The following is a 24344-nucleotide window of genomic DNA, read 5'->3' as shown; positions in this document are numbered from 1 at the left end:
CTAGCATTTATTATCCATCTTTAATTTCCCTTGAGGGGGGCAGTTAAAAGTCAACCACATTGCTGTGGGTCTGGAGTCACATTTCGGCCAGACCAGGTAAGCACTGTAAGAAGTCTCACAACACCAGGTTAAAGTCCAACAGGTTTATTTGGAATCACAAGCTTTCGGAGCACTGCTCCTTCATCAGGTGAGTGTATGAAATAGACAAAAGGCGGGTAACTACAGGCCGGCTAGCTTAACGTCTGTAGTTGGGAAAATGCTGGAATCCATCATTAAAGAAGAAATAGCAGGCCATCTGGATAAGAATGGTTCGATTAAGCAGACGCAGCATGGATTCATGAGGGGAAAGTCGTGCTTGACGAACTTGTTGGATTTTTATGAAGATGTGACTAGTGCGGTTGACGGAGGGGAACCGGTGGATGCGGTGTTTTTGGATTTCCAAAAGGCGTTTGATAAGGTGCCTCACAAAAGGTTGCTGAAGAAGATTGGGTCACACGGAGTTGGGGGTAGGGTGTTAGCGTGGATTGGGGATTGGCTATCCGACAGGAAGCAGAGAGTCGGAATAAATGGGTGCTTTTCTGGTTGGCTGATGGTAACTAGTGGCGTGCCGCAGGGATCGGTACTGGGGCCTCAACTATTTACCATTTATATAGACGATCTGGAGGAGGGGACTGAGTGTAGGGTAACAAAGTTTGCAGACGACACAAAGATAAGTGGAAAAGTGAATCGTGTGGGGGGCGTAGAAGGTCTGCAGAGAGATTTGGACAGGCTGAGTGAGTGGGCGAGGATCTGGCAGATGGAGTATAACGTTGACAAATGCGAGGTTATTCACTTTGGAAGAAATAATAGCAAATTGGATTATTATTTAAATGGAAAGAAATTACAACATGCTGCTCTGCAGAGGGACCTGGGGGTCCTTGTGCATGAGACGCAAAAACCCAGTCTGCAGGTGCAACAGGTGATCAAGAAGGCAAATGGGATGTTGGCCTATATTGCAAGGGGGATAGAATATAAAAGCAGAGATGTCTTGTTGCATCTGTACAGGGCATTGGTGAGGCCGCAGCTGGAATACTGTGTGCAGTATTGGTCCCCTTATTTGCGGAAGGATATATTGGCCTTGGAGGGAGTGCAGAGAAGGTTCACCAGGTTGATACCAGAGATGAGGGGTGTTGATTATGAGGAGAGACTGAGCAGATTGGGTTTGTATTCGTTGGAATTTAGAAGGCTGAGGGGGGATCTTATAGAGACCTATAAGATAATGAAGGGGCTGGATAGGGTAGAGGTGGAGAGATTCTTTCCACTTAGAAAGGAAACTAGAACTAGAGGGCACAGCTTCAAAATAAAGGGGGGTCAGTTTAGGACAGAGTTGAGGAGGAACTTCTTCTCTCAGAGGGTGGTGAATCTCTGGAATTCTCTGCCCACTGAAGTGGTGGAGGCTACCTCGTTGAATATGTTTAAATCACGGATAGATGGATTCCTGATCGGTAAGGGAATTAGGGGTTATAGGGATCAGGCGGGTAAGTGGAACTGATCCACTTCAGATCAGCCATGATCTTATTGAATGGCGGGGCAGGCTCGAGGGGCTAGATGGCCTACTCCTGCTCCTATTTCTTATGTTCTTATGGAGCAGTGCTCTGAAAGCTTGTGATTCCAAATAAACCTGTTGGACTTTAACCTGGTGTTGCGAGACTTGTTATTGTGCCCACTTCAATCCAACGCCGGCATCTCCACATCGGACCAGGTAAGGACAGAAGGTTTACCTCCCTGAAGGACAATAGTGAACTAGATGGGTTTTTACGACAATCGACAATGCTTTCATGGTCAACATTAGACCTTTAATTCCAGACTTTTTTATTGAATTCGCATTTTCCTTGGTGGGATTCGAACTCGGGTCACCAGAGCATTAACCTGGGTCTCTGGATTACAAGACCAGTGACAGTACCACAGTATACTGCCTCCCTTTAAAATGTGTAAGATTTGATTATGATCACCTTTTCGGTTTCAAAATTATTGTAGTCAAAAAAAAAAGGGGAAGTTCACTGATCAACGGGGGACCTGTTGTTCACCAAGTGTATTCAGAAGCACCTTTGATATATTGGCATTTTAACAAATATTCTTGAGAATGATTGCTTTCATAGACTGCACAAATAGTAACGATCTAAACAACTCTCAAAATCTATTCTTAATCAGCGGAGAAACAACTTCATCCACAAAGTATTTGTCTTTATGGCATGAGACCCAAATTTGCCAGTTTATTAAAGCAGTATCCTTTGCCCTTGTGCAACAACCCATTGCCAAGAGACCAGAAGGATGAGCAACTGCTCTGACAGAATGTAGGGTGTCCATTTAGTGACGAGCCAGTTTGTGGTAGCAATTGTGATTCAGACTTTAAAGCTGTTTTGCGGTCTAGCAAATTTGCAGATACTGTGGAAAAAGGATAAGACCACAAAAATGTTGGCATTTACAACAGTTTCCTACAAATGAATTCCATCTACTTGATGGGTTGATTGTGATTTTAGATGAGGCCGTTTCAGTCAACATCCCAGTGTATACTAATAATGCAAAACCTCTCTAAATTGGTGATATTTATCTTTGAGGAATGAAAAGAATCAGGGAGTTTCGGAAACACTTTTGAGCTGGTTATGCAACGATATTAATTCTCACGAAGAATGTCAAAGACTTGTGCTTATTAAAAAGGGAAAAGTGAATAAGCACCTATATTAGATCTGTTACTCCATAGAATAATTACACACATCTTACAAACTTTTTATAACAAATTGTCTTCCTCTAATGGACAGAAACTCCTCAGGTCCTTTGTAGAAATGGCTAATCAGCTCCTTACAGCACTCACCAATGTCACAATATTTTAGCAACAGTGAAATCTCAGTAAACTGTAAATCAATGGTGAGTTGCATACTTTAAAAATTGGCATGCATGGTGTTGAGGAAACAATGGATAATCTTGAAATATCTAATTATCAAATCAATAAATTACCACCAAAATATAAAATACAAATTGAGAAATATAAAGTAAAGTAAAGTTCATTTATTAGTCACAAGTAGGCTTACATTAACACTGCAATGAAGTTACTGTGAAATTCCCCAAGTCACCACACTCCGGCGCCTGTTCAGGCCAATGCACCTAACCAGCACGTCTTACGGACTGTGGGAGGAAACCCACGCAGACACGGGAAGGACGTGCAAACTCCACACGGACAGTGACCCAAGTCGGGGATCGAACCCAGGTCCCCGGCTCTGTGAGGCAGCAGTGCTAACCACTGTGCCACCCATTATATATCAACCTCCAAACATGATTAGCTTTCAAAGTTAACATAAAGGCATCCTCTCATAGCTGAGTTAGGAGTTTTCATTTTGCATCATCTGTACATCATTGCAAAGACTGGAACTCTGGGAGAATCCATAGAATCCTACCGAGCAGAAGGATGCCATTCGGCCCATCGAGCCTGCCCCAACCACAATCCCATCCAGGCCCTATCCCCATACATTTACCCTAGCTCATCCTCCTGACACTCACGGGCAATTTAGAATGGCCAATCCACCAATCCTGCACATCTTTTGGACAGTGGGTAGAAACCAGAGCACCCGGAGGAAACCCACGCAGACATGGGGAGAATATGCAGACTCCGCACAGACAGCGACCCAAGCCGGGAATCGAACCCAGGTCCCTGGCGCTGTGAGGCAGCAGTGCTAACCATTGTGCCACCATGCCGCTCCCTGAATCCTTATTTCTCTGCCATAATCACCTAAAATATCACTGCATTCTTTCATATCATTGCATATCACTGCATATCATTTTCATGATATGGATTGCTATTATAAATGCAATTGGGAATATTAAACAACTATTTTACTGTACTAAAGGCTATAAATACTGATATAATTTTACACTAATCACAGTTTTGTCCGATCACACCATTGTATAGTATCTTCGGATACTTTCCTACATTCAAGGTTACACATAAATGTAAGACGTTGTTTTATTTTAACATATAACTTTAGTTATGTGCCGGTTGGTTATTGGGTCAATAACCAGAAATTGTAGGTTTAAAATCATTCTCAAAAGAATAAGAGAGAAGTTGACATTTGTTTCCCACTCAGAGAGTTCTCAGGATCTGCTCTGCGCTGCCTGAAAACCTGGTGGAAGCTGATTCCATCAATAACTTTAAGAAAGGAGCAAGTTCTTGAGTAACTTCCAGGGTTACGAACAAAAGCCAGGAGTGTGGGATTATGTATGACTGATCTTTCAAAGATCTATTACAATGGGCTACTTTCTGTGTGCTTCATGCACAGTGGCACAGTGGTTAGCACTGCTGTCTCACAGTGTGCCAGGGACCCGGGTTCGATTCCCAACTTGGGCCACTGTCTGTGTGGAGTTTACACATTCTCCCCGTGTCTGCGTGGGTTTCCTCCGGGTGCTCCGGTTTCCTCCTACAGTCCAAAGATGTGCAGGTTAGGTGGATCGGCCATGTTAAAATGCCCCTTAGTGTCAGGGGGGCTAGCTAGGGTAAATGCATGGGATTATGGGGATAGGGCCTGGGTGGGATTGTGGTCGGTGCAGAGTCGATGGGCTGAATGGCCTCCTTCTGCACTGTATGATTCTGTATGATAAGAGACCAATAAGGGTATAACAATAGGGCTATATCTGTATGAAGCAGCATGACTTAGAGTATTTATTGAGCTTTTACAGCGCCTTGCTGAGTGTAGGCATTTTTCAGAAATACAATTAACGCCACAGAGTGGCAGAGTTTCAGGTTTATGAGAAAATTTAAAGTCGCTATGCAGTATAAGGAGGAGGATGTCATGTGAATATTTAAGATAAATGCATCAACATATCTTTGTCCACAACAATGAAATGTGCAACTTCTTGCATAGTTTGTATTTCAGTTTAACAGGTTAAATATTGAACTGTTTTTGGTAGTTTACCCATCTTATTTTGAATATTCAGCACTTTTTTTAAGAAAAGTTTGAAATTCGTTGAGATTAGGTCATAGAAATCATAGAAACCCTACAGTGCAGAAAGAGGCCATTGGGCCCATCGAGTCTGCACTGACCACAATCCCACCCAGGCCCTACCCCCATATCCCTATACATTTACCCGCTAATCCCTCTAACCTACGCATCTCAGGACACTAAGGGGCAATTTTAGCATGGCCAATCAACCTAACCCGCACATTTTTGGACTGTTCATCGCACTTGAATAAACTATGTTTTTCGAATTGGTGTCTGAATAGTATCGCAACCAATTCGTTTCCTTAATGGTCAGCATTTAAAAACCAACTATTAAGAAATTTACTGCAACCTTGTAGCAGTCACTGCACGACCCCGGGAGCATCCAGTTTCTTCTTGACATTCTAGGTATTAGGTCCATCCTTCCAGAAAAGATGAAAGGTTGAGGAAACATTGCTGGACTTCAGATCCAAAACTTTCTGCACCCAGGAACAGCATTCAACTAATTCAACATCTGGCAGTACACATTACTGGAGTAGCTTAGTGGTTACATTGCTAATCCAGACCAATAACCCGGAGACATGAGTTCAAATCTTACCACAGCAGCTGGGGAATTTTATCTCAATTAATAAATAAAACTGGAATTTAAAAAAAAACAGTATCTGTAATGGTGACCAACAGGATTGCTGTGAAAATCCATCTGATTCATTAATGTCCTTTAGGGAAGGAAATTTACTGTCCTTACTCAGTAGTCTGACCTGTGTGTGATTCTTAACTGATTGATTCTTAACTGCCCTCTGAGCATTCCTGACGGGCCACTCAGCTAAGGCTAAGTAGGGATGGGCAATAAACGCTGGTCTTTGCCGACATGGTGGCACGGTGGTTAGCACTGCTGCCTCACAGCTCCAGGGACCCAGGTTCAATTCCCGGCTTGGGTCACTGTCTGTGCAGAGTCTGCACGTTCTCGCCGTGTCTGCGTGGGTTTCCTCCGGGTGCTCCGGTTTCCTCCCACAGTCCAAAAGATGTGCGGGTTAGGTACATTGGCCGTGCTAAATTCTCCCTCAGTGAACCCGAACAGGCGTCGGAGTGTGGCGACTAGGGGATTTTCACAGGAACTTCATTGTAGTGTTAATGTAAGCCTACTTGTGACACTAATAAATAAAATAAAAATAAATAAATAAAATAAGTACAATGTCCAGACTCGATGAATGAATAAGTAAAAAACTTAGCAGAGTGGGAGATTGAACTTAAATCACACAAGAAGTGAAGATTAAAAGCTACATTTTATAAGTCATTGTGGTAATTATACCATGCATCTTTAATAAAATGAGCCTGTATTATTAGAGTAGAAACAAGTAAGATACGCAGGTGCAGAAATTTCATAACCAAAGCAATTGAAAGCTTTAGGATAAGTATAGCTGGGAGGTTTAGACACCTGAACTGAAACCAGGTCCACTTCCTCCACAAACCTGACATTTCCATCATGATTTAGTGACAATAACACACACAAAGTTGTCGCTTTCAGAGACAGAAGGAATAATATGAATGTGTGCAAAATTATTTTGCTGGATTAGTAGTATAGAATCCTACAGTGCAGAAGGAGGCCATTCGGCCCATCGAGTCTGCACTGACCACAATCCCACCCAGGCCCTATCCCCATAACCCCATACATTTACCCTAGCTATTCCCCCTAACACTGAGATGCAGTTTAGCATGGCCAGTATCCACCTAACCCGCATATCTTTGGACTGTGGGAAGAAACCGGAGGAAATCCATGCAGACACAGGAAGAATGTGCAAACTCCACACAGACAGTGACCCAAGCCGGGAATTGAACCCAGGTCCCCGGCGCTGTGAGGCAGCAGTGCTAACCACTGTGCTACCGTGCCACCCCTTAGTAACATTACCAGAACTGTATTTGTTTATTTTAAATTTATCAAATATCTGTGGAATTCTCTGAAAAGTTTTTAATCAGACGGTGACACAGTTGAAATGCATAATGTTGAGGAAACCTTTGCACGTAGTTAAGTGACCACACTTCCGTCCCTGTGTTCAAACTTAGGTCAGGCTTTTTAGATAAAAAATTTTATCACCACTAGCTGTACAAATAAGTCTATGTGAAATGAGTTTGAACAGTTCCTCGGGGTGCAAGCACAAAACTACCACAATTCAACACTAAATTAGAGTGAAATCTAGCATTGGGCAAGTCGGAAGAGCTTCCAGAAGTTAGGGTGAAAAGAAAGGGTACTTTCAGATTTCATTACCTTGTTGTGTACTTGACTCAATCGTTTCATAACAAAGAAAAGAAGTTCATGCGTGTGTGCTTGATATATGCCAAATGCATCATATATGGGCAAAAAAGTGCATTACAATCAAGCTTATTCTGTTCCAAAGCCAGTTCAAGAAGTGTTAGATTTTATTTTAATCACTCTGAATGATCAGCTGTCCATGTGTAACTTGTTTCCTGTAGGTAAGCAGTGACCTGCTAAGATGGATGCAGCTGTGTTTTGAGTAAGATGTCCATTTGGAGTTAACAGTGGCACAGTGGTATTATCAATGGACTATAATCCAGAGACCCAGGTAATGCTCTGGGGACTTGAGTTCAAATCCCGCCATAGCAGGTGGTAAAGTTTGACTTAGATTGCAGCATGGTGGCACAACTATCCACTGCTGCACCACAGCGCCAGAGACCCGGGTTCAATTCTGGCCTTGGGTGACAATGTGGAGTTTGCACATTCTCCCCGTGTCAGCGTGCGTTTCCTCCGGGTGCTCCGGTTTCCTCCCACAGTCCAAAGATGTATAAGTTAGGTGGATTGACCATGGTAAATTGCCCCTTAGTGTCCAAAGGTGTGTAGGTTAGGTGGATTAGCCATGGTAAATGCATGTGGTTATAGGGATTGGGCAGGGGAGGTGGGCCTGGTTAAGATGTTCTTTCGGACAGTCGATGGGCTGAATGGCCTCGTTCTGCTGGAAGAAGTGAACAAGTAATTATATGACTTTAAAAAGAATCACATTAGTAAGCGTGGCCATTGTGTTAACATCGCAATGATTGTTGAAGCCATCGAGGTATACAAGTACAGATTAGTTTGAGAAAATTGTTAACACTGCACTGAACACGAACTACAGAATTATACGGTTGCAATGTAATTCTAGTTCAGTAAGTTCTTACAATGATGCTCTTTTCTGAAGCCCACATCATGCTTTGCATTGCCTCCAGGTTTGTACCTAAAATTGGGGCCAATCTGCCTAAATATTGAACCTTTCACTATATGACACGACTGCACTGTGCCTGTAGGACTGACTTGCTTAGAATTGGAGAGCTATGGTTGCCATAGATATTAGTAACTCCTAGGAAAATCCCCTAGCCAAGCATCAGTAGTGCATTATTAAAACTGTTCGACTGAATGACGTTTCCTAACCTTGTTTGTCCAGAGGTGATAATGATCGATGGTGAACTTTTATGAATAACAGAGAAACATATTTACTGATTAGTTATATTTCAGTTCAGTTATTTAAGAAGTAAACAGGGATGGGCATTTGCACTTCTGCTAGTCGTACCCCATAATTTATTTTTCCAAGATGGCGCTGGAGCGTGGCGACTTCTTGCGACCTGTGCCCAGCATACCTTCTAATTCTATCTTTTACTCTCGTTCTGTGCTTTTAAAACTTCACTCTAACTCTTTTAAACTCTCTAACAATCTTTAATTCAGACTTTTGAATGGACCTACCTCGCATTAAGTTGATCTTTCTCTACACCCTAGCTATGACTGTAACACTACATTCTGCACCCTCTCCTCTACGAACAGTATGCTTTGTCTGTATAGTATGCAAGAAGCAATACTTTTCACTGTATACTAATACATGTGACAATAATAAATCAAATCAAATCAAATAATTCATGCAAAAGCAAAATGCTGCAGTTGCTGGAAATCTGAAATAAAAACAGAAAATGCTGGAAATATTTAGCATGTCTGGAGACGTCTGTGGAAAGAGAGACAGGGCTAACATTTCAGATCGACTTCCCTTCTTCAGTTTAAGTTTTAAGTTTAAGGTTAAGTTTATTTATTATTAATGTCACAAGTAGGCTTACATTAACATTGCAATGAAGTTACTGTGAAAATCCTGTCGTCGCCCCACTCCGGTGTCTGTTCGGGTACACTGAGGGAGAATTTAGCATGGCCAATGCAACTAACCAGCACGTCTTTTGGACTGTGGGAGGAAACTGGGAGTAAACAAATTCCTCCGAAAGGTCTTGGTAATTCACGGCCCATAGCCGGGAATGTAAGCTTCAGTGTGCCTGTTTACAAAAGCCTGGAATTTTCCCGGGGCTGTTCCCTTTCTATCACTATAGATTTGCCAGAAGTGTAATGGAAACCACATTTCTACACATAAATGGGGTTCTCACCGCACTTCCAACAAAGTTATGTGAACAGCTCTGGGGACATGCTGAGCTACATACATGCTGAGTCAAAATACATGAAGAGATCTGATCAGACAATTGGAGAATATGGGCCCTATTTTGCCATTTTGATTCTAAGTACTGGGTGGACTTGAAACTGAGTGTTTCAGATCCGACTTTTAGACCCGTTCTCAGGCGCCCCCATACGCACTCTGCCTGAAAAAATATCAGCAATTCCAAATTGCATTGCACAAGCCTGTGGGCGGGGCTTAATGCGGCCGAAACCCTGCAGCTCCGATCGGAGCCTCCAACTGCGCACGCGCAAAAAAAAATTGATAGAATGCAGCTCCCCTGCCACATCGCTCCCGGGTCGGATAATGCCTCCCCCTGGCCCCCACAGACAGTGCCCCACCCCCACAACATTACTGACCCCCTTATTCACCCAACCCCCTCTGCCACCCAGACCAATCACGGACCTTTCCACCGCCTTTCCCCTCACAGATCTCAGGCAGAGTGGCAGCGGACCCCACTTCCTCCCCACTGATCTCAGGCAGAGTGGCAGTGGACTCCCCCTTCCCCCCCACTGATCTCAGGCACAGTGGCAGCAGACCTCCCCCTTCCCTCCAACTGACCACAGGCAGAGTTGCAGCGGATGTCCCCCTTCCCCCCCACCGATCTCAGGCAGAGTGGCAGTGGACCCCACTATCCCTCCACTGATCACAGGCAGAGTGGCAGCGGACTCCCCCTTCCCCTCCACTGATCTCAGGCAGAGTGGCAGCAGACCTCCCCCTTCCCCCCAACTGATCACAGGCAGAGTTGCAGCGGATGCCCCCTTCCCTCCACTGATCTCAGGTAGAGAACCGTCGAACCCACCTTCCCTCTCCCCCACCAATCTCAGGCAGAGAGCCGTTGGACCCACCTTCCCCCTCCTCCCCCCACAGCCCCCACCGATCTCAAGGGGAGAGCCGTCGGATGCTCGGCATTTACCCCTTCACTGACTGGAACGCCCGAATCGGACTTTTGTGGAGCATGTTTGTTTTGCGCCGATTCTGGATGGGTGAATGCGGTGGTAAAGGGGGAAGTGCCGGTAAGGTTGGGCGTACAGCCCATTAAGTCAACTTAAATGCATGCAAATGCATTTAAATGACTGTCGCGCCCGTTTCGGGCTCAGTCCCGATCATGGCCATTTCCGGCCTTGATGAAGGGGGGTACCAGCGCGGAGGCGGGCGCAGATCACGCTACTCAGCTCACGCCCGACTTTATCAAGTTTTCACGCCCAAAAATGGGCGCAACCTGATGGTAAAGTCAGGCCCGATGTCTCTGCTATGTCCATCTTGAAAACAAGAACAAACTAACTTGCATTTCTGTAGCACCTTTCAGGACCTGGCCATGCCTCAAAGTAAATTACAGCTAAGTTTGAAATGTAATGGCTATTGTATGTCAGGAACAATGGCAGCGAATTTGTGATAATCATCTTGAGGGAGTACATCTAGATGTGGTTGTGTAGCTGGTATATTTCCATTGAGCACATTTCTACATTTGTGAACTCTACAATGCAGACAAGAGTTGCACAGGGATTGACAGCTGTCAATGATCTTGTGAAAGCTTTGAGGTCTTACCATCAATGAAGAATCCAGCCCAGATTTAGCACATATTTGCACAAGACATTCACAAGGCTCTCTGCTGCGTACAGCTAACTGAGGTCTGAACAGCGGAGGAGCATGCTTGCATTTGTTCATTGGCAGATTTATTTAGTGGCCCACACAGAGTGATCTTGAAGTTGGCACTGGTGTTGTCAACTGGTACTTGATCTTGTAATCACATAACCAAGTGACAGGTGTCAAAATCTCAGATAGCACCAAGATCACAGTGGCAGTGGTCACTGCACTGATGCTACTGTACAAGACTTTGTCACTGACTGAAGTAGTCTTCCACTAGTATCCTTTGTAATTACACTTTCCACAGCATTGGGACTTCTTGCAATTGTGACAGAAATGGGCATTTGCAATTGCATTTACGTAGAAGTTCAAACCACAGCAAACGGAACCAGATAAGCAATAGTACTGACTCAAAACAAGTAGTTTAAGGATTTATCCATGCATGTCCTTCATTGATAGTTGAGAGAAATTTAATTACTTTGTGAACAATGTAAAGTGGAAAGCAAAATAAGGAATTGCAAAAATAGACGTTGCACATATATTATGCAACGGGTTTTGTTGGCTAAAATTAGCCAAAAAACTGTGAATTGAATTCACTCCTAACTCAGTATTTTTAATGCAGTAACTGACAGCTCCTCCTTCACCACTCATTATGTTTTGTTTTATCACAGACTGTTTGCATTCTCATGTATGGGGAGGCCTAATTGGACCACAGTTTACAGAGCATGAAACAAACAGCAAAGCCTTTGCTCACCTTTAGAATCAGAGAATCCCTACAGTACAGAAGGAGGCCATTCGGCCCATCGAAGATGTACTGACCGCAATACCATCCAGGCTCTATCCCACACAAGAGCTCCTTTACAGGAGCATGCAGCAAAAGCCCCACTCAACAAGACTAGGGGTATAAACTATTGCCCCAATACACTGAATATGCTTTGTCAGATAACCTTGATCAGAGTTGTTCTTAGCACATTTTGCCCAGGAACCATCTATCCAATCCACTGTCCCCCAGAATGGACAGGAATGCTTCTCTGCACAAGCATGTAAGATCCAGGGTGCCCGTCCACCAGAATAAAATTACTATTCACATGTAGAATCATCCTCTTAGCAGAATAATCTATTTGTACATTGAGGGAGTTATGTTTTTCTTTCTGTAGACCATCGGAATAACAATGAATACACAAATAGTAACATAGGCCACAATGCCCATATTCTTGAGAATCTATCAATTTGAAAACTTCCATTATTCCTTTGCTGCTTCTGATGGGAATCCTGTGGCAAATTCAATGTCTTGCCACTTATTAGTTCTTGAACTATTATGGAAAGGCACTTGATTCAACCCAGCGGCACGGTGGCACAATGGTTAGCGCTGCTGCCTCACAGTGCCAGGGACCTGGGTTCAATTCCGGCCTTTGGTGACTGTGTGAAGTTTACATGTTCACCCAGTGTCTGCATCGATTTCCTTCGGGTGCTCCGGTTTCCTCCCACTGTCCAAAGATATGCAGGTTAGGTGGATTGGCCATGCTAAATTGACCCTTAGGGCGCAGTTTTACAACCTTGCTTGTTCCGAAACCGTAAGATGCTGCTGAAAGTCAACGGACCTTTCCATTGTCCGCCCCTCACCCGCTCCGATTCCCGTGGTGGGCAGGATGGGAAAGTTCCAGCCTTAGTGTCCAGAAGGTTAGCAGGATAATTATGTGGGGTTACAGGGATGGGGGACTGTTGTTGGTGCAGGCTCAATGGGCCGAATGGCCTCTCTCTGCACTGTAGGGATTCTATGATTCCAACTGAACAGTGCTTGAAAGATTTTGAAGGTAAATGACAATACAGAGCAACTCTGGAAATAAATCTCTTTTAACACTTTCTCCTTGCTTTACAAGCTCATTCAAAATTATTCTATTGTCAATTGAATCTCACAGAGAGAAAAATCACAACCACATCCACATTTATTATTCCCTTTCCATGTGGTATCAAATCTTAAAATTGATTTTTTTTGATATTTTAGCAAATCTGAACGGAATGTGTTCCAATGTACTACATTTTGATTTGATTTGATTTATTATTGTCACATGTATTAGTATACAATGAAAAGTATTGTTTCTTGCATGCTGCACAGACAGAGCATACCGTTTATAGAGAAGGATAGGAGAGGGTGCAAAATGTAGTGGCACAGTCATAGCTGGGGCGTAGAGAAAGATCAATTTAATATGAGGTGGGTCCATTCAAAAGTCTGATGGCAGCAGGGAAGAAGCTGTTCTTATGTAACCCTATAGATGCTGACTTGTGACTTATAACTCTATATATTAAATATGTGCAAAATGAGAAAAAACATGCATACATAAATCACACAAATAATTTTTACGGACTTGATATGAATCAAGTGCCTTTCCATAATAAGAAAATTGAACTCAGCAGCTAGTGACAAACGTCAGAGTACTTTAGCTCAATTTATACATATCTGCAGAATCTTCAATTCATGCTGATGTTAGTCAGAGACACTTAAAATTCTTTCTGCAACACATAAGGCAGCTAACAAGCCAGTTATTGCTAATAGTAAAACAAAAATAAAATCTGCTTACAACTTGGTGCAAATATTTATCTAACCCTCGATAAGCAATATCATGTAGCATTCCCAAATGAAAGTATTTAAAAGACAGGCCAGTCGACAAATAAATTAAAGCAATAAATACTTTTTAAAAGATTCATTTGGAGAAAACAGTGGCAGACATTCAGACACTGGCAAACATACTTTACATTCTAAACATTTCCATGCAGCATTAATAAAACCTTGTAAAATGGGATTTGTATTTCTCAGAGTGGCACAAAACTGCCAAACAGATAGCTGAAAGATGTCAAAATCAAAGAACTGGTTAGTCCATCCAAACCAACTAAGATGCTGCCTCCATTCAGAAAGGTTAAGCTGATAAGGAAAGAACTCGTGCCTCAAAGAATCCCAAAACTAATGAATTCCTTTTGCAGTGTAGTTGTTGTAGGCAAATGCAGTTTATAAGCAACAAGGTTCCAGAAACAGCAAATCAAATCAATAATGAGTTCATCTGTTTTTTGGCATTGGTTGAGGGAGGAATGTTGGCCAGGATACTGAAAGAACTCAATGTTCCTCTTCGTGTACAGTAGTGCCATGGAATCTATTGTATCATCTAATCAGGCAAGTGGGACTTGTCTCCCTTAATGTCTCTTCTGAAGATTAGTATCTCCTACAAGGCAGCACTCATCCAGCAGTCCATTAAAGTGCTCATGCCGTTGGACTGTCCCATTACTTCCTAAATCAAAGGTGAAAATGCATTCAACTGAGCCAAGTTAAAATGTGTACAAAATAATCAGGGCAGAAATTGGTCATCAGATAGGCAACCATCTCATGCACCCATGATTCAGTTACGAGTGGACAATTTTGAAATCTGACTTTCCAGAAGCCTATACTTGGGCTGAATGGATAGGTGTTTCAGAGAGCTTGCATAGTGTGAAGGGCAGAATGGCATCCTTCTTGTACTCTAAGTTCTATGATTCTAGGAAAGCAACAAGGCTTTAGTCATTAAGGTTTGTGGTGCATTTTTTGCTGCGGTTACCCCACCTAATGGGGTGGTAAAAATAGCAGGAAAATAGAAATCCTAAACCACTGTAAAAGAGTAAGACAGATGGCACATCAAATGTTATTACAGCACTGCAACTTTTCCATTTGCAAAACAATTTTGGAAAAGAGCTACCTTTTTTTTGTTTTTATAAGGGTGGGTTATAATGCACAGTTAAAATGTTTGTATGAATTATAAGTCAGGATGGGCCGAGTGGCCTAATTCTGCTCCTATATCTTATGGTCTTTTGGACTGTAAATGTACTGTTTTTTTACATTCTCAAAATGTGGTGTCATTGGCAAGGCCAGTTACTATTGCTCATCCTTAGTTGTCCTGCGAAGTACGATGGTGGGGCTTATACATTAACCACAATATGGTTTTCTAAGTCAAATCAGAGGGCAGGTAAGAGTTAACTGTGTGATTGTGAGACTGGTTAAGGATGGCAATTTTCCTTGCATGAAGGGCATTAGTAAACCAGTTGGATTTTGCAGTTATTCGACTGCTTCAAGATAATTTTTACACCAGTTTTGTTTTGTCTCCAGATGATTATTTTCAAACTACTATTATGAGATTTGAATTCACCATCACTGGATTATTCGTTCTGGCCTTGGCCTTACTATTGAGCGAATATAAATAAATGTTATAAATTAATATAAATTAATTAATCTGATTAATTATTTTGGTTTATTGTCAAATATATAATGTAAAATAACTAAATGTTAATCAGGTAGGTGGCACAGTGGTACAGTGGTTAGCACTGCTGCCTCACAGCGCCTGGGACCCGGGTTCACTGGCCTCGGGTCACTATCTGTGCGGAGTTTGCATATTCTCCTTGTGTGTGTGGGTTTCCTCCGGGTGCTCCAGTTTCCTCCCACAGTCCAAAGATGTGTAGGTTAGGTGGATTGGCAATGCTAAATTGCCCCTTAGTGTCAGGGGGACTAACAGTGTAAAGGTACAGATATTACACTATACCAGCCTACTTGTTTACAGTAAGGGGCTTTTGACCATTTAATATTGCCAGATTTCAATTATGATTTTGAAAGCAGGTATGTCTTTTTTAAAGCATGTGCAATATTAATACTAAATGATCTACAATGAAAATGACAATCTGTTCCAGCTTTAATTCCTCAAAGTGTTCATGAACCAAAAATGAAGGTATCCAAGAAATGTAAGGAATGAGACCTACAGTGACAGAGACTGATATAGATTGCAATCTTTATAAGCAATATTTTTTTTTATTCATCTGTGGGACATGGGCATTGCTGTCTGGCCAGTATTTATTGCCCATCCTTAGTTGCCCTTGAGAAGGTGGTGGTGAGCTGCCTTCTTGAATCGCTGCAGTCCATGTGCTGTGGGTTGACCCACAATGCCGTTAGGGAGGGAATTCCAGGATTTTGACCCAGCGACTGCGAAGGAATGGTGATATATTTCCAAGTCAGGACAGTGAGTGGCTTGGAGGGGAACTTGGAGATGGTGGTGTTCCGAAATATCTGTTGCCCTAGTCCTTCTAGATGGAAGTGGTCGTGGGTTTGGAAGGTGCTGTCTAAGGATTTTTGGTGAATTGTTGCAGTGCACCTTGTAGATAGTACACACTGCTGCTACTGAGCATTGGTGGGTGGAGGGAATGGATGTTTGTAGATGTGGTGCCAATCAAGCGGCCTGCTTTGTCCTGGATGGTGTCAAGCTTCTTGAGTGTTGTTGGAGCTGCACCCATCCAGGCATTTCACCACAAACAACAGATAAAATCATTCACTTTTATGGGTGACATCAAAATGGATCACAATCTAAACCGGAACGGGTGTCACTCGTAATGGGCAAGACCCTGGAATTGTATGTAACAGGTTCTTTAATGTGTTCCTCTGCCGATATGGTAAAAGTAATTCAACTTATTTTACAACATGGCTTTTACACAGTGTAACACTGGTCAGTAGAAAGTGAATAAATGGCACCTTCACTCTAATTAAACTCTGTTCTATCGACGGAACAGTGCCAAAACAAAATGTTAAGACTGTGGATAATGTAGTATTGCAACGATCAAACTATTAACCTGAAGTGGGACTGGTAGATTATTGGCATATCTATGGTCAGGTGAATGGTATAGAAACACGCAATATGACCGTAACAGTCACTTGGCTTTGTCAGTTATGTGAGTTGGAACATTTACAAGGCTCTGGTGAAAGAGTGGGGCAGTGGGATGATTTGGATAGCTCGTTCCCCGAATGATCTTTCTTCACTTTGTAGGATTGTAATATTTACAGAGTCAAAAAACAGAACATGCTGGAACATCTCAGCAGGTCTGGCAGTATCTGTCGAGAGAGAATAGAGCCAACGTTTTGAGTTTGGATGACACTTCAGAATTCTGACAAAGGGTCATCCTGACTCGAAATGTTGGCTCTATTCTCTCTCGACAGATACTGCCAGACCTGCTGAGATTTTCCAGCATCTTCTGTCTTTGTTTCAGATTCCAACATCTGCAGTATTTTGCCTTTATATTAATGTTTACTAAGTGTTTGTGGAGTCCCTTGTTGGTTCTGATGTGAAGAACTGAACAATATTTGTTTAGAGCAATTAAGTTGCAGTATATGCAGTGAGCCTAAGATTAAGTGGCACGGTGGCACAGTGCTAAGCACAGTGGTTAGCACTGCTGCCACCGTGGGACCTGTGTTCGATTCCCAGCTTGGGTCGCTGTCTGTGTGGAGTCTGCACCTTCTCCCCGTGTCTGCGTGGGTTTCCTCCGGGTGCCCCCCACAGTCCAAAGATGTGCGGGTTAGGTGCATTGGCCAAGCTAAATTGCCCCTTAGTTTCCCAGGATGTGTAGGTTAGAGGGATTAGCGGGGTGAATGTGCGGGGATGGGGCCTGGGTGGGATTGTTGTCGGTGCAGACTTGATGAGCTGAATGGCCTCCTTCTGCACTGTGGGATTTCTATGATTCTATAAGATGAAGGGTACTATTATCACAGGCTGGTTACATGAGATGGTCGGTTGTGGTATTAGAGAGTTCCAGCAATATCAGACCATGATAGCATCTTTAGATAAACTTTCCCAAGTACTCTGACCAAATGAATGGCTGATTGCTAGATCAGTTTACTGCATTTGAACCCCAGGTTTGTTTGATCCTCCAGTGTTAATTGGAATTCCCGAACAGGAGATGTCCCCTTGTCACTGAAATTTCAGCTGAAATGAATGCGAGGATTGCTAGTGTTTTGTGTGCTTCCAGCAAGGGGAAGTTCAAAGCCAGCCCCATTTCGAGATCTTTGGCAGACGACAAGTAGTCCTTTTTTTTGCTCAGGCACAGGCAGAGAGAGAAAGCAACCCCCACGACCTTATTGTTTGCCTTTGGCCCCCGTCTGGTTTGAGTTGTAAATAGCCCAGAGGGTTGTGTGCAAGTTCAGATTCTTGCGAGACAAAAGTGCTGCAAAGCCCTTTCCTCTTGATAAAGCCTCAAATCAAGGTTAGAAAAATGACAGGAAACCCCGGGTAAGTATATGGGCGAAGCCGCACTGACTATTAAAGCACATCCTGGCCCTCCCAGTGCCTGACATCCGCACTTTCCTCTTGCAGAGCGGGACAATTGTTGGCTGCTCTCTGCGAACAAGTGACTTCTGTGGAATATCTAAACAGTTTACTTTTTGTCAAACCAAACGCAACATCCCACATCGACGCGCGTTCGGGAGGGTTGCTCATGCTGCATCCCCTGCGGTTTACATTCCCCTATCAAATGAAAAGTAACCCTTCCACTTGGCAGACAGTCATGCGTATATTTATATAGAATTGCAGGATCTGATGCGGATTGTGCATTTTAGAAAATGTGCTACATACACAACGAACAGTAAATATTTGAAAAGCCCACAGTCACCTGCGACAGAGAACCAGCAAAACTAAATCAAAACCAGCTCGCAGAAAATAAATGATTCACAAATGAGTGGGAGAAATTGGAGGTTTACTAAAAATAAATAGGGAGGGGGCGAGAAAACTGAACATAATAAGGTGGTTCAGGAAATCAGAGAGTCCAGATTGCCTGAGTTTTAACTGAGGGAGAGTGAGAGTCATAGGAGAGGGAAAGAGGGAGAGAGAGGGAAAGAGGAAGGGAGAGAAAGAGTAAGATGGAGGGGACAAATAAATAAAAGGGTAACAATTGGAGAGGAGGTATCAGGGGAGATGTTTCTACACACAAACTGCACAGTGGGCTTGGAATAAGGAAGTTTGAGAGAGAGAGAGAGACGGGGAGGGGAGAAGGGAGGAGACACAACCAGTCAGAGGTAAAGAAAACAAATAAGCTTCCAAAAAGTGAGAGTAAGATCTGAGTGCGGGAGCTGGGAGGGTCGGTGAAGGAAAGGAAATAGTGGAGGGAAGAGATTGGCAACTCCTGAACCTTTGAAATCAGCAAAGCAACAACAGCAAGAGAGAGAGAGAGAGATTAAATAATAATAATGCAGGGGAGGTTTGTACTTGTTGGTGTAAGCCACTGATGTCCCAAGTCTGGATTAATACTTTGGACAGGAGGCGAGGGAAATTCACTCTTGATTGAGGAAGTCGATGGGAACGGTGGAGTGGAATCATTGGGTCAGGATGGCAGTGTGGGAACTGCAGAGCGCACGGATCTCCATCTCCCTGCAGAAGATCAGCGGCAACATTGAACACCAGCCCCACTCTACCGACTACACCCGCTGCTACAAGTACATGGACAACTCCAGCGGTTAGAGCCGAACTGCGAAGGGCATCAGCAGACAATCGCAAGCAAGAAAATCCTCGCTGGAGAACTTCTGGGATTTCCCTCCGCCCTGACAAAAGTGTGGGATTGTGCACTAAGCTCTTAACGCCGGTGACTAAGGAGGGATACAGGATTTTGTACGGCGCTGTTAAAAGGCATTATATTCTCTTGTTAGCCCGGGAGCGTCGCTACATAAGAACCATAAACGCAATGCTGGGATATGAAAGGGGCTTCATGTTATTATTATGGATAGCATCCAGTCTGGTCAAGGTGAGCTCCAATTCAACTGCCCAGTCTTTAATATCCAGGTGAATCCAGTGGGCTCCCTGGTTTTCTTGGCGTCTGAGAAAGTTTACTGAAATCAAACAAGCCTTTATAACCCGTTTGCCTCTTAGTTTACAAAAGTTTGAAAGCAAATCTGGGAATTATGAATGGGACATTTATGTCCATGTTGTTTTCAGGAATGCATGCCTGAATTAATTGATTTTTTACCCCCCCCCCTCTCATTTTATTCCAGTCTGGGATTGTGGAGGCGGAGAGATGTACAGTTAATGTGACAGGGATCACACAGACGGGAGATTCAGTTCACCTTCGCTGGAACAGCGCGGGGAGTGCCTGTAACTACAGCGTGCTTTACAAATGGGGCCAGTCCTGGGAGGAAGGCTGCAGTCCAGCTCTTTATAGCGGCGACTTCTACCAGTGTGAGCTGAAAGACCTGCAGGCTGGCACCCTGCACCAACTCATGGTTGTGTCCCTGACTGACAGCTCATCCGCAAATCTCACGGTGCAGACAGGTAAGAACCGGCCTAGCCTTCCCTTGGATGTGCTGTTGCCTTCTGCAATATTTCCGGCTCTTAATCAACCTGTTTGGCTGATCGGGATAAAGTGTTGCCTCTGGTAAAAATGGATCACCAACCGCGAGGGGCACAGATTTCAAGTGATTTGCAAAGCAGGCAAATGTGAAATGAGAAAAGAAACTTTCTCACAGGACAAGTGGTTGGGGTCTGGAATGCTCTCCCTGAAAGTGTGATGGCGGCAGATTCAATCGAGGCATTAGATTATTATTTGAATAGAATGGGTGGGAATCTCCAGCCTGAAAACTGGAGATTCCCACTCAAATTCAGTGAACCTTTACATGGTCCGCCCCTCCTCCTCCCCCCCGCTAGAATTCCAGTGGCGGGCGGATGGGAGAATTTTGGCCAATGTGTTGGGAGCACCATCTATGCCCATCAAGAGTTTAAGAGTTTATTTATTAGTTTCACAAGTAGGCTCAAATTAACACTGCGGTGAAGTTACTGTGAAAATTCCCTAGTCGCCACACTCCGCCTGTTTGGGTACACTGAGGGAGAATTTAGCACGGCCAATGCACCTAACCAATCAAGTCCTGAAATAGGACTTGTCCATGCCACCCTTTCTCCTATCTTTGGGAAAAGATGTTGAGTATCTAGCTGATCTACGCCCCTCATTATTTTATAGACCTCTATATACCCTAAGCTAGTCCCAATTGCCCACGTTTGGCCCATATCCCTCTACACCCATCTTGCCCATGTAACTGTCTAAATGCTTTTTAAAAGACAAAATTGTACCCACCTCTACTACTGCCTCTGGCAGCTCTTTCCAGACACTCACCACCCTCTGTGTGAAAAAATTGCCCCTCTGGACCCTTTTGTATCTCGCCCCTCTCATCTTAAACCTACGCCCTCTAATTTTAGACTCTCCTATCTTTGGGAAAAGATGTTGAGTATCTAGCTGATCTACGCCCCTCATTATTTTATAGACCTCTATATCTATTAATATCCTCAATATTTAATCTGAATTACTTTAAAATTCCACATCTTCATCACGCGGTTAAAATAGAAATATTCCCAAAGTGAATAGCATGGCCGGGGGAAAGGGGGGTAGTGCGGTAGTTTGGGCAGTGACCTGTTTCACCTGAAGCCAAAAGCAGAACTTCACCTGAATGTCCATCAATTCATGAGCTCACTTGGGAAGCTGGCCGATAAGGGACCACTAGATGGCATCTGCAACCATACCAACTCTCCCTCCAACATCAAAAGAGGAGGTACCCACTCCACAAACCCACTGCCTGCTCAGGCTATAGAAATACCAAAGATAAAAGGTAACAATTTCTCATTCAAAGTTAACTCAGCAGTTAAATCAACATGAAAATGACTTCAGAGACTGAACAATAAACAATAAACTCTAACATAGTCAAGTGTCTAGAAGAACTATAATATTTGTTATTCCGTGCAGTGCATTCCCGCATTGGGATTCATTTCCTGCAGAAAGTTCTTCAGAACCGTCGCAAAAGTAAATTGAAAGACTCTAATTTTTCAAAATAAAAACAGATGTCACTAAAATCTAGTCTGAAAGGTCAGTTGTGAATTCACTCATTGCCCTACCACACCAAGTAGCGTGATCAAAACCTTTAAGCTCCTGAGAGGTATCAACAGGGTGGATGTGGAGAGGATGTTTCCTCTTGTCAGAAAATCTAGAGCTAGGGGGTCACTGTTTCAAAATAAGGGATCATCCATTTAAGATAGCGATGAGGATTCTCTTCCTCAAAAGGCAGCGGAAGCAGAGCCTTTGAATAATATTAAGGCAGAGCTAGATAGCTCAAGTCGTCTCTTACTCTTCTAAACTTAGAAACATAGATGATAGGAGGAGGCCATTCGGCCCTTTGAGCCTGCTCCATCATTCATCATGCTCATGGCTGATCGTCCAACTCAAAAGTCTAATCCTGTTTTCTCCCCATAACCTTTGACCCCGTTCACCCCAAGTGCTATATCCAGCCGCCTCTTGAATACATTCAATGTTTTGACATCAACTACTTCCTGTGGTAATGAATTCCACAGGCTCACCACTCTTTGGGTGATGAAACGTCTCTTTATCTCTGTCCTAAATGCTCTACCCTGTATCCTCAGACTTCAGCAGATAATAGCCTAGCATCGCCAACATTTCCTCATAAGACATCGCATCCATTCCAAGTACTGGTCTGACTTTTTTTTGAAGCGTACACACACACACTTTTTTTTCTCTTTGGGGAAGAGCTGATTATCAACCATTGAAACACATTAAGAATGTTCCTCTATGGTCAACAAGTCCTGACGTTGGACTTAAACCAGAACTTCTGATCCAGAGGCAGGGACACTACCACCATGCCGCAAGACCTCCATGTGGTCAGATGGCTGTATAGTTCAGGTGCAAACCTTGGAACAAGTTAACAAGTGGATGAAAAGTTGTCAGGGGTGAGGCAGGAATGTGGGGTTGAAGCAAAGTCAGATCAGCCATTGTTCTTATTGAATGGTGGAGCAGGTCCAAGAGGCTGAGTGGCCGACTCCTGCTCCTAATTGGCGTGTTGGAATGCATGTATGTAATTAATAGAATAAAGTTGACAAATGAATCCCTAGTAATTGCCTAGTTTCTCTTCAATGGCCTTGATTCTGTACACACTAGATTCTTTTGATTTTGTTCATTTTAAAGGACAGAAGCTTTCTTTTTCGAGGTGAGGAGAGTTGCTAAAACTCACAGCCCCCTTTGGGACCGTATTTTGGCAGCTTGTCGTAACAATAGACCTTTAGTTGGGCCAGACAAGTGCATACAGATGTTAACGGCAAGGCAGAATAGAACGGCGGTGATATTACTGGCGGGAGGCCAATACCTAAATAAGAAACAATAGTTTAATCGAGCAGGAGTGGTTGAGCGCCGCCAGTTCCTCAACACATTGTTCCTTTGTTCTAACGGATGTTAGAAAAGGCCCAAGTGTTTTAGTTTTGTTGCCAAGTAGATTAGATAAGTAATGTGCTTCCGAACTGAACCTTCGAAGCACGCAACAACTCACCGTGTGGGCTCTATAGCAGGTATAGCACGTTGCGCAGTAAAGGATTGTGTCCCCTTATTCAGGCACTCTCATTGTGAAACTTGTTTGCTTATTTTGGTGTCATTCTCATTTCAGTAAAATCAATCACGTTTAGAGATAGATATCTTAACATTATTTAACAAAAGTGTTAATCAGTGGGCTTAGTTCCATCACTTGAAGGTTTCCATGCACCATTTACTACACAAAATGTATATTTCTGGGAGTAAGCATATCTCTGCTACAACTCAAATCATAATCCGGGGTTAGTTAACCTGTTCCAAGATTTGCACCTGAGCTATACAGCTACCTGACCACATGGGGGTCTTAACAGTGGACAAAGAACAAAGAAAATCACAGCACAGGAACAGGCCCTTCGGCCCTCCAAGCCTGCATCGACCATGCTGCCCGACTGAACTAAAATCCCCTACCCTTCCAGGGACCATATCCCTCCATTCACATTCTGTTCATGCATTTCTCAAGACGCCCCTTAAAAGTCAGTATCATATCTACTTCTACTACCTCCCCCAGCAGCGAGTTCCAGGCACCCACCACCCTCTGTGTAAAAAACTAACAGTGGTTAGCACTGCTGCCTCACAGCGCCATTGACCTGGGTTTGATTCCTGGCTTGGGTCAACTGTCTGTACGGAGTTTGCACGTTCTCCCCCGCGCCTGCGTGGGTTTCCTCCGGGTTCTCCGGTTTCCTCCCACAGTCCGAAAGACGTGCTGGTTAGGTGCATTGGCCATGCTAAATTCTCCCTCAGTATACCCAAACAGGCACCGGAGTGTGGCGACTAGGGGATTTTCACAGTAACTTCATTGCAGTGTTAATGTAAGCCTACTTGTGACTAATAAGTAAACTTTATTTTACAGTCGTCATGTCCCTGCCTCTGGACCAGAAGGTTCTGGTTTAAGTCCAACGCCAGGACTTGTTGACCATAGAGGAGCATTGATAATATGTTTCAATGGCTGATAATCAGCTCTTCCCCAAAGGGAAAGAAAATGTGTGTGTACGCTTCAAAAAAAAATCTGACCAGACTTGGAATGGATACATTGTCTTATGAGAAAATGTTGGAGAGCCTAGGCTTGTATCTGCTGAAGTTTAGAAGAGTAAGAGGTGACCTGATTGAAAACATGTAAGATCCGGAGGGGTTTTGACAGACTGGG

The 24344-nt window shown here is 43.5% G+C and overlaps 1 protein-coding gene across 2 annotated transcripts in view; it reads left to right on the top strand.

The window, feature by feature from the left end:
- Positions 1 to 24344, top strand: part of LOC144498515 (receptor-type tyrosine-protein phosphatase beta-like) — a 121438-nt gene that overhangs the window by 16253 nt on the left and 80841 nt on the right. Inside the window, exons 1-2 of one of the 2 annotated variants that reach the window (XM_078219742.1) lie at positions 18913 to 19591; positions 19839 to 20115. In XM_078219742.1, the coding sequence (XP_078075868.1) occupies positions 19532 to 19591; positions 19839 to 20115 (337 nt within the window). In that variant the 5' untranslated portion in view covers positions 18913 to 19531. Of the gene's footprint in view, positions 1 to 18912; positions 19592 to 19838; positions 20116 to 24344 lie in introns of those variants that run through there. The other variant, XM_078219741.1, reaches the window with a different exon arrangement.

Source organism: Mustelus asterias, chromosome 9 (genome assembly GCF_964213995.1).
Source record: "Mustelus asterias chromosome 9, sMusAst1.hap1.1, whole genome shotgun sequence".
Taxonomy (NCBI): Eukaryota; Metazoa; Chordata; class Chondrichthyes; order Carcharhiniformes; family Triakidae; genus Mustelus; species Mustelus asterias.
This window is presented reverse-complemented; position numbering and strand designations above follow the sequence as displayed.